At 35.9% G+C, this 14,031-nt stretch overlaps 1 protein-coding gene across 1 annotated transcript; it reads left to right on the top strand.

Moving 5' to 3' along the window:
* The first annotated feature begins 882 nt into the window (after positions 1-882).
* LOC141489749 (olfactory receptor 51L1-like) lies at positions 883-1,815 on the top strand. The gene has a single exon (XM_074190202.1). It carries the CDS (start codon positions 883-885, stop codon positions 1,813-1,815), a length of 933 nt encoding a protein of 310 aa, XP_074046303.1.
* The last annotated feature ends 12,216 nt before the right edge of the window (positions 1,816-14,031 follow it).

Raw genomic sequence — 14,031 nt, forward strand, 5'->3', positions numbered from 1 at the left:
GGGAGAATCCACAAATAAAACAATGTACAAACTATACAATCTTGTACACATACAATAAAGTAAGAATTGTCTCAGAAGAAGGACATTAATTCTGGGAAAAGTCTACTTACAGAAGGTAGAACTTTAGCTCTCTTACTTTCACTTTGAATGTACTTGAAAAGAAAGTGTCAAGTACTTAAAATCATGGGAAGGAATTTTGTTTGATTTTAATATCTACTTTCACTAGGGATAGGGAATTTTAACCAAGGCTTAAACTACTTAATTATAAGTTGTAGAAATTGTGTCACCCACTTTAGAAACATTAGCAAGTTAAGAAAACTGCTTGACATTTGTGAAAGCATCAACTATAGGAAAAAAATCATTCAATCACCAATCATTTCCTGAGAACCTACTAGTTCTAGTTTCCAGTTGATGTTAAATGAAGGGATGAATCACAGCTTTTCCTTGGAAAGACAAATGAAGAAGTTCCCAGAGTAGAATTTCTTAGTATTGAAAGGAAACAAGATATTATTTCACTAAAGCTCGATTAGAACTGCACTAAATACAGGATAACTTGGAAGTAATATCAGAGGGATGACACTAGCATTAAGAAACATAGAAAAAGGCTTTTTCCAGTAGATTATCTTAGTTGCAACTTTTTAACCATTAATATTGTTCTGGTGAAGCCATAATTCTGGGATTCACAAAATACTGAGGTCTCTGAAAATTTGGAGAAGAAAAGGCAAAAGAAATATATACCCGATGGGCCTAAGTAGCATATAAGCTAGGATCTGATATACAGAGAGCCACAAAATCAGAAAAAGATTGTTTGGTGAAAGTGGTAATGATGAAGTAACCCAGTCTGTTTTTCTGTAGAGACCCAAGACATCCTCTTCACTGAGAATGAACTTATTCAACAACAGTGACTTCAGACCCTTGCTTCTGACTGGCTTTCCAGGGCTAGAGGCTTCACATCCACAGATCTCTGTTCTCTTCTGTGTTCTTTACCTGATTGCAATTATAGGGAATAGTTTAATCCTGGTGGTGATCTGGAAAGCACAGTCACTTCATGAACCAATGTACTATTTCCTTTCCATGTTAGCTGCCAGTGATCTAGGCCTTTGTGCCACCACCCTACCCACCCTACTCAAGCTCTTCTGGCTCAATGCCCGCCAGATTGCTTTTGACTCTTGCCTGGTTCAGATGTTCTTCATTCATGTCTTTTCCCTCATGGAGTCCGGCATCCTGCTGACCATGGCTTTTGATCGATATATAGCAATCTCCGACCCACTCCACTATACATCCATCTTGACCAATGCTACCATTACCAAGATTGGCTTTGGACTAATACTTAGGGCAACTGCAGTCATCCTGCCAGGACCATTCCTCATCAAGAGACTGAAGTTCTGTAAGGCTAATGTCCTTTCCCACTCCTACTGCCTTCATCCAGATATTATCAAACTCTCCTGCTCTGACCACCGTATCAATAGCATCTATGGTCTCATCATCATCCTCATTACTTTTGGTGTAGACTCTGTGCTCATTCTTCTCTCCTATTTGAGAATCCTGATCACAGTGTTGGGAATCGCTTCCCATGAGGAACAGCTCAAGGCTTTAAACACCTGTGTTTCCCACATCTGTGCTGTCTTGCTGGTCTACATCCCTATGCTGGGGGTATCCATCATTCACCGTTTTGGGAAACATGTCCCACCTGTGATTCATATCATCATGGGCTATGTTTACCTACTGGTCCCACCTGTGCTCAACCCCATTGTTTACTGCATCAAAACTCATGAGATTCGTACCCGCATCCTCAGGCTTTGTTGGACAAAATAAAAGAAGAAAAAAAAGGAAATATCTATCAAAAACAAATTAACGAATGTCCAAGATAACACAACATTTGTCTTCCTAATTGGCATCAATCAGTAGAAGTTAGGGTAAGATGTTGACAGTAGTGTTGATGATGCCGAAAATAACAATAAAGCTGACAGATCCAGAATACTGCATTGGTTTTTTTTCTAGTTTGCCTGATATGATCTTTTGTAGAGGATTTATGGTCAGAAATATGAAACACTTGTAGTAGGTTTTGGTGTCTGGAGAACTGTAAGAGATGTTGGTGAACTACTAGACCAAATTGGACTTCTGAGTGAAAACTCTCCTCTTCCAGGATGATAGCTTCAATTACTCAGTCCTGCTCTTATTTATCTTTATACTATCACTAGAACTTAAAACTTCTCTATTCATGTAATTATAATGTATAGTTTTGTAAATATCCTTAGTATTTCTTATTTGTAGATACTGAAACACTTTAGCTAGCCTAAATTCTCTCGTGAAGCCAAGGAAATTCCTGTAGATTCATCAGCAAATGTGGGCCTTTAAAAGAAGTGGGCATTACAAAGTCTAAAGATTTTGGCCAAAGATCTCTACATGAGATTACATCTATCTGGATTTTGCCTTAAATTATTAATTTTAATTTTTCTTTTTTCTTATTATGAACTGAACAAGCATCAGAATATATGTGTTTACTATATAAAGAAAAACAATAAAGGCCATAGTAAATGAAACTGAGTATTTTATCATTAAAACTAAAGTTCAGTTGTTTCAGTTGTGTCCAATTCTTTGTGACACAATTCAAAGTTTTCTAGGCAAATATTTTAAATCATTTGTCATTTCCTTCTTGAGATCATTTTTACAGATGAGGAAGGTAAGGCAAATGGAATTAAGTGAATTGTCCAGGTTCATTCAGCTAGTAAGTGTCTGAGCCAAGGTTACAACTTAAAAAGATGTGTCTTCTTGATTACAGGTCCAGCATTCTATGCACTGTTCCACCCAACTGTCTAAAGAATTTTTAACATCATTTTTTAATAAAGTGTATATTAAGTTGACCTGAAGAATGATAAAATTATCCTCTTCATTTGTTTCCTTCTCCTCTCTTCTATGTATTTTAAAAATATATTTTCATTTTTTTTTCATTTTTCCCCTTTTCCTTGGATGTTACTACTGACCAACATCTCCCAAAATATAAAGTCTTCTTTGTAACATATATGGATAGATAAGCAAAGCAAATAAACACAGTGGTTATATTTATGAATATTTCATTTTGTACCTCTAATCTTTTATCTCTGTAACATGTCTCTCTAGAATCATAAAGATCAATCTGAAGACTAAAAGTATTTCAAAGGAAGACAGGAGATTGTAGCGTATTTCTTGAAACATAAGAGAGATTCCCAACCATTTAAGGAGAAAAAAGCAGACATATGATACCACAAGAATTTCCACATACAATTCATGGAGATATTAAAGTCTTAGATGGTTTTTTTTTTTCTCATAGTGGATCTCTGGAATGATTCATGGGACACCATGACGATATTTACATCATTCTTAAAGATAAGAGATCTGGACAATATATTATGAATTCTTAATTGTCACATTTTGGTTTCTCAAATATTCTTAGAACCTCATATTAAGAAATAAAATTGAAGGCAGAAGAATCTGTAAGAAATAGCCTATTTTATTTTTTACAATTATATGTAATGCTTTTAACATTCATTTTTTGGGAAGATTTTGAGTTCCACATTTTCTCCCTTCCTTCCTTCCTCCCTCAAAGTATTGTTATAAAAATTTTTATTCATATAGTTGTTTTTACTTTTTTTATAATCTCTTTGGGATACAGGCCCAGTAGCAAGTGCTCTATCAAAAATTATGCACACTTCTTTATTTCTTTAGGCATTATTCTAAATGCTTTCCAGAATAGTTAGATCAGTATTCAACTCCAGCAAAAAAACATTGATATATCAGTTTTCCCACATCATCTCCAGCACTGATAATCTTCCTTTTCTGTTATGTTAGCCAGTCTAATATGTTTGAGGTGGTACCTCAGAGTCATTTTAATTTGCATTTCTCTAATGAATAATTATTTAGAGCTTTATTATATGAGTATTACATATATTTATATGACTATACACATATTTAATTTCTTCTTCTCAAAGCTATCTGCTCATTTCTTTGTTCATTTACAATTTGGGGAATGATTTATATTCTTATGAATTTGATTCAATTCTCCATATATTTTAGAAATGAAACTTTTATCAGAAATAATAACTGTAAAAATTGTTTCCAAACTTGCTGCATTCCTTCTATTCTTGCCTCATTGATTCATTTTTGTTCAAAAACTTTTTTAAATTAAATGTAATTAAAATTATCCAGTTTGCAATTTATAATGCTATCCCTTGCTTGTTCATAAACTCCTCCCTCTCCATAGATCTGACAGAGAGACTATTCCTTTTTTCCTAATTGGCTTATGGTATCACTCTTTAGGTCTTTATCATGCACTTGTTTTGACCTTATCATAGGGTGTGAGATGTTAATCTATGTCTAGTTTCTGCATACTATTTTCCATTTTTCCCAGAAGTTTTTGTGAAATAGTGAATTCTTATCTCAGAATCTGGAATCTTTGGATTTATCGAACAGGAGATTTCCTTTAAATATCTACTATGTTTCTTTTGTTCCTAATCTATTCCACTGATACACTGCTCTATTTCTTAGCCTGTATCAAATAGTTTTGATGACTGCCACTATGAACAAAAAACCCTTTTGTTTATTTTTTGCCAGACTAGAGTTATGATTTCATCATAATTCACCATTTACAAATTTGAGAACTGAGTTCAAATTTAGTTTCACATACTTAGACACTGTGTGACTCTAGGCAAATCATTTAACCTGTACTTATTTCAGTTTTTTCAATTATAAAATGAGTATAATAATAGCATCAACCCCACCATGTATTTGTGAGATCAAAAGATATAATTGTTAAGTTCCTGACATTTATTTAACAAATGTTTCTTCTTTCTTCTTTTATGTCAAATTAAACTATCATTAATAGAAAGCAAACAGATGGACTTATAATCAAATGTTCCATGCTTATACAGTCCTCCATGAAATAATATGATAGTATTAGTATGTGCAAATTTAAATGTATGGAATGGAATAACTGGATGTTATGATCTATAATCAATCTCAACTATTGACATTCACTTGCTTTTATAATTATATCAGGCAAGATGGAGTGTGAGTACCAGCACAGAGTTGCAGAGCATGGCTGGATAACAACTAGCTGGGCTCCAAGGCCTGAACTCCATAAGATTAGCCAGGTCCTATTCCCAGAACAAACAGTAACTGCTCCTCTACCCCCTCAGTCTCAGGTGTGGGCAGAAGAGCTCCCTCAGCTGACAGGAAGATTAACAACCTCCCCCAGGGCCTAGCCCACATTGTTCAAGGATAATTCAGACCCTGGTGTTGCCCTCACTCACTCTAGGCCAAGGGAGAGGGCCTCAAAGACTGCAGTGAAAGCAACTAACACCCCTTCCTGGCCAGCCCACTTGGAGTTACTAAGCCAAGTGAATAAAGCCTTAAGGGATCTCAACACTAGACCTCTGAAAGCCAGTCCCTCCTCCCACATAAGATACAAGAAAATGAAGAAAAGCCAGCAGAGAGGGAGATCAACTGAGAATTACTTTTAAGACAGAGATACTTAACACAGAAATTTCTAGAACTTCAGAGGAGAATAAGAATTGGTCTCCAGCCCATAAAGACTTCCTTGAAGAAATCAGAAAGGAATTTAAAAATCAATTGGAAAAATTACAAAAAGAAACTGAAGAGAAAATTAATTCATTGCAAGAGAAAATTAACATCTTGCAAAACAAGAAAACAAATCCATGGAAAATGCAATTGAACAAATACAAAATGAGGATAATTCTCTCAGATTCTCAATTAGGCAAACACACAAAGAAAATAATTCTCTCTAAACTACACTTGGGCAAATGGAAAACTCCTTCAAAAAGAGAAATGATCAATTGTAAAAAAAAGTTGCAAAAGGTAAATGAAGAAAATTCTACTCTAAAAAAGGAATGGAATCTGTGGAAAGTAATGACTGCATTAGACAACAAGATTGTGTTAAACAAAACCAAAAGTTAGAAAAAAATAGAAGAAAATGTAAAATAACTCATCATCAATACCGCTGACCTCAAGAATATATTGAGGAAAGACAAGCTAAAAATTATTGATCTTTCTGAAAACACTGAAGAGGAAACAGAAAGCCTTGAGTTAATATTATAGGATTTAGCAGTGGAAAACTGCCCTGATATCATGGAACCAGAGGACAAAATAGTTACTGAAAGAATACAATGATCCCTTCTGGAAAGGAATCCTAAAACGAAACCACCAAGGAATATTGAAGTGAAATTACAGAGCTATCAGATAAAAGAGAAAATCCTGCAAGAAGCAAGAAATAAACCATTAAAATACCAAGGAGCCACAGGAAGTATTACACAGGACCTGGCTGCATCAACATTAATGGACCAAAGGGCCTAGAAAGAGATATTCTGAAGAGCAAGGGAGCTTGGAATGCATCCAAAAGTCCACTATTCAGTAAAACTGATATTTCTCTTCCAGGGAAAAAGATGGACATTTAACAAAATGGGAGACTTCCAACATTTTCTGATGAAAAGAGCACAGCTAAATAGGAAATTTAGATATCAAACCAGAGACTCAAGAAACAGATAAAAAGATTTTAAAAAGGGGGAAAGCAAAAAAAAAAATACTGCTATCCAATAAGATGAAACTGGATATATCCCCACCTAGGAGAAAATTTGTCATAACGCTTGAGAATTGTGAATTTATTGTAGAGAATTTACTTAACCAGAAGTGATGGACACTCATGACTTATCCATGAAACTGCTATCCAGTAAGATGAAACTGAGGGGCATCTAGGTGGTGCAGTGAATAGAGAACTGGCCCTGGAGTCAGGAGTACCTGAGTTCAAATCTGACCTCAGACACTTAATAATTACCTAGTTGTGTAGCCTTGGGCAAGCAACTGAACCCTGTTGCCTTGCAAAAAATAAAAAGATGAAACTGGATATTTTCCCATCTGGGAGAAAGAATCTAATAAATCCTGAGAACTGTAACTCTATTAGAGAGAATATGCTTATCCAGAAATGAAGGAAACTCATAAATTTTCAGTGACTCAAATAGAATGACTTAAAAACATTGCTTCCTTAAAAGGGAGGACAATAAGGAGACAGGAGGATGGAGGAGATTGAATGGGATAAATCTCATTACAGTAAGAGCTACAAATGACCTATTGCAATATAGCAGAAGGAGGAAGGAGGGGAGAACCACCTGAATCCTACTCTTATCAGATTTGGCTTAAAGTTAACATACATGTACTTAGCTAAATTAAGAAATTCACCTTACCTTTCAAGTATTAAAATGGGAAAGGCGGGGAGGAAAAGGGGAACTAACAGAAGGAATGAAGAAAGAAAGGGCAAAGGGTAAAGGGGAAGAAAGGGGGGGGGTTAGATATAGGAGGGCAAACACACTGAAGGTGGTGGTATCCAGAAAGAAATCACTGGGGAATATGGATAAAGTACAAAAAAGGGAAAAAATACAAATAGAGGGATGATAGCATGCAGGACAATAAAGAGTTAGTAATTATAACTTTGAATGTGAATGGGATTAACTCTACTTTAAAACATAAATGAAGGGCTAGGTGGTGCAGTGGATAGAGCACCGGCCCTGGAGTCAGGAGTACCGGAGTTTAAATCCAGCCTCAGACACCTAATAATTACCTAGTTGTGTGGCCTTGGGCAAGCCACTTAACTACAACTGCCTTGCAAAAATCTAAAAAAAAAAACCCCAAAACTCATAAATGAATAGCAGAGTAGATTAAAAACCAGAAACCTACACTATACTGCTTCCAAGGAAATAATTTGTAGCAGAGAGACACATATAGAATAAAGATTAAAGGCTGGAGCAAAGTATATTTTGCTTCAGCTGAACTGAAAAAAAAGCAGGAATATCAATCCTTGTCTCAGACAAAGCAGCTATAAAAATAGATATCATTAAAAGAGATAAAGAAGGAAAATATATCCTCCTAAAAGGAAATATATACAAGAAAGTAATTTCAAAATTAAATATGTATGCACCCAAATGTTATAGCATCCAAATTCATAGAGAAGTTGAAGGAGTTATAGGAAAACAAAGACAGCAAAACTCCATTAGTGGGAGAATTCAACTTCCAACTCTCAGATTTAGATGAATCTAACCATAAAATAAACAACATGGAAGTTAATGTGGTACATAGATTGTTAGAAACCTTAGACTTATGGAGGAAATTGAATGGGCATAAAAAGGAATATACTTTTTTCTGCAGTACATGGCACTTACACAAAAATTGACCATGTACTAGGGCATAAAAACCTAATAATCAATTGCAGAAAGGCACAAAGAGTGAATACACCTTTCTCAGATCATAATGCAATAAAAATCACATGCAATAAGGGGGCCAGGGAGATACAGACCTAAAACTAATTGCAAACTAAATAACCTCATTTTAAAGAATGATTGGATCAAGCAACAAATTATTGAAAGCATCATTTATTTCATCCCAGGTAACTACAACAATGAAACAACAGACCAAAACCTACAAGATACACTCAAGGTGGCTGTCAAGGGATATATTGTATTTTTAAATGCATATGTGAATAAATTAGAGAAAGAGGAAATCAATGAACCAAAATATGTAGCTAAAAACATAAGAGAAAGAGCAAACTAAACACCACCCATTAAATACCAAATTAGAAATTCTAAAAGTTAAAGGAGAAAATAATAAATTTGAGAGCAAGAAAACTAGTGAACTAAGAAATAAAACCAAGTGTTGTTTTTATTGAAAAAAAACCAATAAAATTGATAAACCCCTAGTCAATTTGATTTTAAAAAATAAAAAACCAAATTGCTAGTATCATAAATGAAATAGGTCAATTCACCACCAATGCAGAGGAAATTAAAGTAATAATTTGAAATTATTTTGCCCAACTTTATGCCAATAAATTTGATAATCTAAGTGAAATGGATGAATATCTACAAAAATATAAGTTGCCCAGGTCAAACGAAGAGGAAATTAAATACTTCAATAACCCTCTCTCAGAAAAAGAAATTCAAAAAGCCATTACTGGACTTCCCAGGAAAACAATCTCCAGGGCCAGAAGGATTCACAAGTGGAATTTTTATTTATTTATTTTTCATTCAAGAAAGATTTTATTTATTTTGAGTTTTACAATCCCCCCCCCCAATCTTGCTCCCTCCCCACCCAACAGTATGCATTCTGTTAGTCTTTACATTGTTTCCATCTTAGACACTGATCTAAGTTGAATGTGATATGAGAGAAATCATATTCTTAAGGAAGAAAAATAAAGTATAAGTGATACCAAAATTACATAAAGTATAACAGGTTTTTTCCCTAAGTTAAAGGTAATAGTCTTTAATCTTTGTTTAAACTCCACAATTATTTCTCTGGATACAGATGGTATTCTACATTGCAGATAGCCCCAAATTGTCCCTGATTGTTTCACTGATGGCATGAGCAAGTTCATCAAGGTTGATCATCACCCCCATGTTGCTGGTAGGGTGCACAATGTTTTTCTCATTCTACTCATCTTGCTCATTAATTATACTGTTTCCCTAATATTGACCCAACCCTGCATTACTGGGATAAATCATATTTGATAATAATGTATTATCCTATTCATAACTTCTTGTAATTGTTTTGTTAATATTTTATTTAAGATTTTTGTATCTATATTCATCAGGGAAATAGGTTTATATATTTTTTTCTGTTTTACCTCTTCCTGGTTTAGGTATCAGCACTATATTGGTGTCATAGAAAGAGTTAGGCAGAGTTCCATCTTCACCTATTTTTCCAAAGAGTTTATATAGAATTGAAACCAATTATTTTTTAAATATTTGATAAAAATTCAGAAAGGACAATGATCAATATTGGAAGGTACGTTGGAAATCTGGGACACTAACACATTTTTGGTGGGGCTGTGAACTCATTCAACATTTCTGGAAAGAAATTTGGAATTTTGTCCAAAGGGCAACAAAAATGTGCATACCTTTTGATCCAACAATACCACTACTGGGTCTATACCCCGAAGAGATAATGAAAAAGGGTAAAAACATAACTTGTACAAAAATATTCCTAGCATACTTGTTTGTGGCAGCAAAGAGTTGGAAATTGAGTGAACATCCTTCAATTGGGAAATGGCTTAACAAACTGTGTTATATGTATATCAGAGAACACTATTGTTCTATTAGAAACCAGGAGGGATGGGAATTCAAGGAAGCCTAGAAGGATTTGCATGAACTGATGCTGAGTGAGATGAGCAAAACTAGATTAACATACCTTAACAGCAACATGGGGGTGATTATCATCCTTGATGAACTTGCTCTTTCCATCAGTGCAACAATCAGGGACAATTTGGGGCTATGTGTGATGGAGAATGCCATCTGTATCCAGAAAAAGAGTTGTGTAGTTTGAACAAAGATCGAAAATTGTCATCTTTATTTAAAAAAAAATTATCTTATTATTTAATCATGCTGTCTCTTATATTTTATTATTTTTTCATCCTAAGGATATGATTTCTATCTCAATACATTCAATTTAGATCAATGTATAACATGAAAACAATATAAAAAGTAACACTTCCTTCTGTGGGAGGGGTGGGGGGGAGTGAAGCAAGATTAGAGGAAAAATTTTAAAATTCAAAATAAATAAAACTTTGTTTCAATTAAAAATGAAGGTTCCCACAGCAGCCTTGGCTGAGTACAGGCAGGTGAGTCTGAGCTCCCAGGGAAGATCAGCCAGATCAACAGCTGAATCGGAACCTGGAGTCTGAGGGCCTGAGGGCCAGACCTGCTGGATCAGTGGTGGGGCTGGATGATTGGGTCCGCGAGGAAGCAGAGGCTCTGGTGTTGGTACTGTCCCCCTGGAGCTTGGGGAAAGGGCTGCAGGGAGAGGTCTGGTGCAGGAGAGCTGGGGACACCATCCCTGGGCTCCTCAGGTCTGAGAAACTCTGAGCCCACACCTCCATTGCACTGAGGCCTCCTCCCAAACAAATGCAAATTACTTCTGCCGCAGGCCCAGGTGTGTGAGCAAAAGAACCAGCCCAGCTGAGGAATCACCTCAGGCCAGGGTAAAGTCCACCATTGATTGAAGGCAAAAGAATTCAATAGCTCCAATTCCCTCCCCCAAGCAAAGGGAGAAGGCCTCATAACCAAGGTCACAGACACCCCAGAGAGGGCAACCAGCACCTCCTATTGGCCAGCCAGAGAAACTGCACTCAGTAAAGCCTTTAGAGATCCCAAGCCCAGGTGAACCAGCCCCACCCAACTCAAGGTCTTAGGATAATGAAGAAGGGTCAGAGGAAAGGTGGAACCATAGAAAAATTCCTGGAAGGGAAAGACCCCAACCTAAAGAGACCTGGAACGTCTGAGGAGAATACAATTTGGTCTCCAGCACAGAAGGACTTTCTTGAAGAAATAAGGAAGGAGTTTAAAAATCAACTGGAAAATTTGGGGGGGACAATTAATATCTTGCAACAAGAAAACAAAACCTTAGAAAGTACAATTGGACAAACACAAAATGAGAATAATTCTCTCAGATCCTCAAATGAGCAAATGCAAAAAGAAATTAATTCACTCAAAACCTCAATTGGTCAAATGGAAAGCTCTTTCAAAAGGAGAATTGACCAATTGGAAAAGGTTAATGAAGAAAACTCCTCCCCCAAAAAATAATGGAGTCTACAGAAACTAATGACTCCACGAGACAGCAAGAGTCAGTTAAACAAAATCAAAAAATAGAAAAAATAGAAGCAAATGTGAAATACCTCATCAACAAAACTGCTGACCTCAAGAATAGGTCGAGAAGGGGAAACCTGAAAATTATAGGACTTCCTGAAAACATTGAAGAGAAAAAAAGCCTGGACTTAATATTACAGGATTTAGTGATGGAAAACTGCCCTGACATCATGGAATCGGAGGGCAAAGTCATTATTGAAAGAGTACATCAATCCCCAACAGAAAAAGATCCTAAAATGAAAACACCAAGGAATGTTTTGGCCAAACTCCAGAACTATGAGATAAAAGAGAAAATCCTGCAAGCAGCCAGAAAGAAACAATTTAAATATCAAGGAGCCACAGTAAGGATCACGCAGGACCTGGCTGCATCAATTTTAAGGGATCGAAGGGCCTGGAAAGAGATATTGCGAAGAGCACGGGAGCTTGGAATGCAGCCAAGAATCTACTTTCCAGCAAAGCTGAGCCTGCTCTTCCAGGGAAAAAAGATGGACATTTAACGAAATGGAAGAATTCCAAAAATTTCTGATGAAAAGACTAGAGCTAAACAGAAAATCTGGATATCAAACAGGAGGTTCAAGAAACACATGAAAAGGTAAAAAAAAAAGGGGGGGGTGCGGTAAAAGGAAAAAAATGCAATCCAGCAAGTTGAAACTGGCTGTATCCCAGCATGGGGGGGGTAGAGACTTTCATAAATCCTGAGAAATGTAACACTAACAGAGAGAATATACCTAGCCAGAAATGATGGACATCCATGACCTATCCATGAGATTGATATCTAATGGGATGTAACTGGCTTTAACTCCACTGGGGAGAAAGACTCTAATAACTCTCAGGAATTTTGACTCTTTTCAACAGAATATACTGAACTAGAAGAGACAGACACTCAGAATTTTCTAGGACTTAGATAGAATGATCTAAAAATAAAATAAACTACCTCCCTAAAAAGGGGGACAGGAAAGAGACGGGAGGAGGGAGGGGATTGAATGGGACAAATCTCATTACACTAAGAGGTACAAAAACCTATGGTAATAGTGGGAAAGAAGGGAGTAGAGGAGAAACACCTGAATCTTCTTCTCATCAGACTAGGCTTAAAATCAACCTACACATACTCAGTTAACTTATAAAACATTTAACCTTTCAAGAAGTAAAAGGGGAAAAGGGGAAAAGGGGAGGGGGGACAGAGAAAGGGAAGGGGAGTGGAGGAAATAAGGGAAAATAACAAAAGGAAGGGAAGGGAACAGGGAAGGGAAAGAAAGGGGAGGGTGTGATATAGGAAGGCAAACACACTGAAGGGGGTGGTATTTAGAAACAAAAGACTGGGGAATATGGATACAAGCAGAGGGAAGATAGCACAGAGGGCAATAAAGAATTACTAATCATAACCTTGAAAGTGAATTGGATGAAGTCTTCCTTAAAATGTAAGCAAATAGCAGAGTGGATTAAAAACCAGAATCCTACAATATGCTGCTTACAAGAAAGTCATTTGAAGCAGAAAGATACATATAGAGTAAAGGTAAAAGGTTGGAGCAAAATATATTTTGTTTCAGCTGAAGTAATAAAAAGCAGGGGTAGCAATCCTTATCTCAGACAAAGCAGCAGCAAAAATAGATAGCCTTAAAAGAGATAAGGAAGGAAACTTTATCCTCCTAAATGGTACCGTAGACAATAAAGTCATTTCAATAATGAATATATATGCACCCAGTGGGACAGCACCCAAATGCTTAATGGAGAAGCTGAAAGAATTACAGGAAGACATAGACAGCAAAACACTGCTAGTAGGAGACCTCAACCTCCCGCTATCAGATCTAGATAAATCAAATTATAAAACAAACAAGAAAGAAATTAGGGAGGTAAATAGAATGTTAGAAAAATTAGATATGGTAGACTTATGGAGGAAACTGAATGGGGATAGAAAGGAATATACCTTTTTTTTTCTCTGCAGTACATGGAACTTATACAAAAATTGACCATGTACTAGGACATAAAAACATAATGATCAATTGCAGAAAGGTAGAAATAGTGAAGACATCATTCTCAGATCACAATGCAATAATAGTCATATGCAATACTGGGCCAAGGAGATATAGACCCAGAGCAAATTGGAAACTGAATAACCTCATCTTAAAAAATGAGTGGACCAAAATACAAATTATAGAAAGAATTAACCATTTTATCCTAGATAATGATAATAATGAAACAACATACCAAAACCTATGGGATTCATTCAAAGCAACTCTCAGGGGATATATTATAGCTCTAAATGCTTATATGAATAAATTGGAGAAAGAGGAAATCAATGAACTAAACATGCAACTAAAAAATTAGAGAAAGAACGAATCAAAAATCACCAATCAAA

Source organism: Macrotis lagotis, chromosome 1 (assembly GCF_037893015.1).
Source record: "Macrotis lagotis isolate mMagLag1 chromosome 1, bilby.v1.9.chrom.fasta, whole genome shotgun sequence".
Classification (NCBI taxonomy): Eukaryota; Metazoa; Chordata; class Mammalia; order Peramelemorphia; family Peramelidae; genus Macrotis; species Macrotis lagotis.

Excerpts from the sequence above, each read along its gene's own strand:
- LOC141489749 (XM_074190202.1), top strand. The coding sequence starts at position 883 with ATGAACTTATTCAACAACAGTGACTTCAGACCCTTGCTTCTGACTGGC.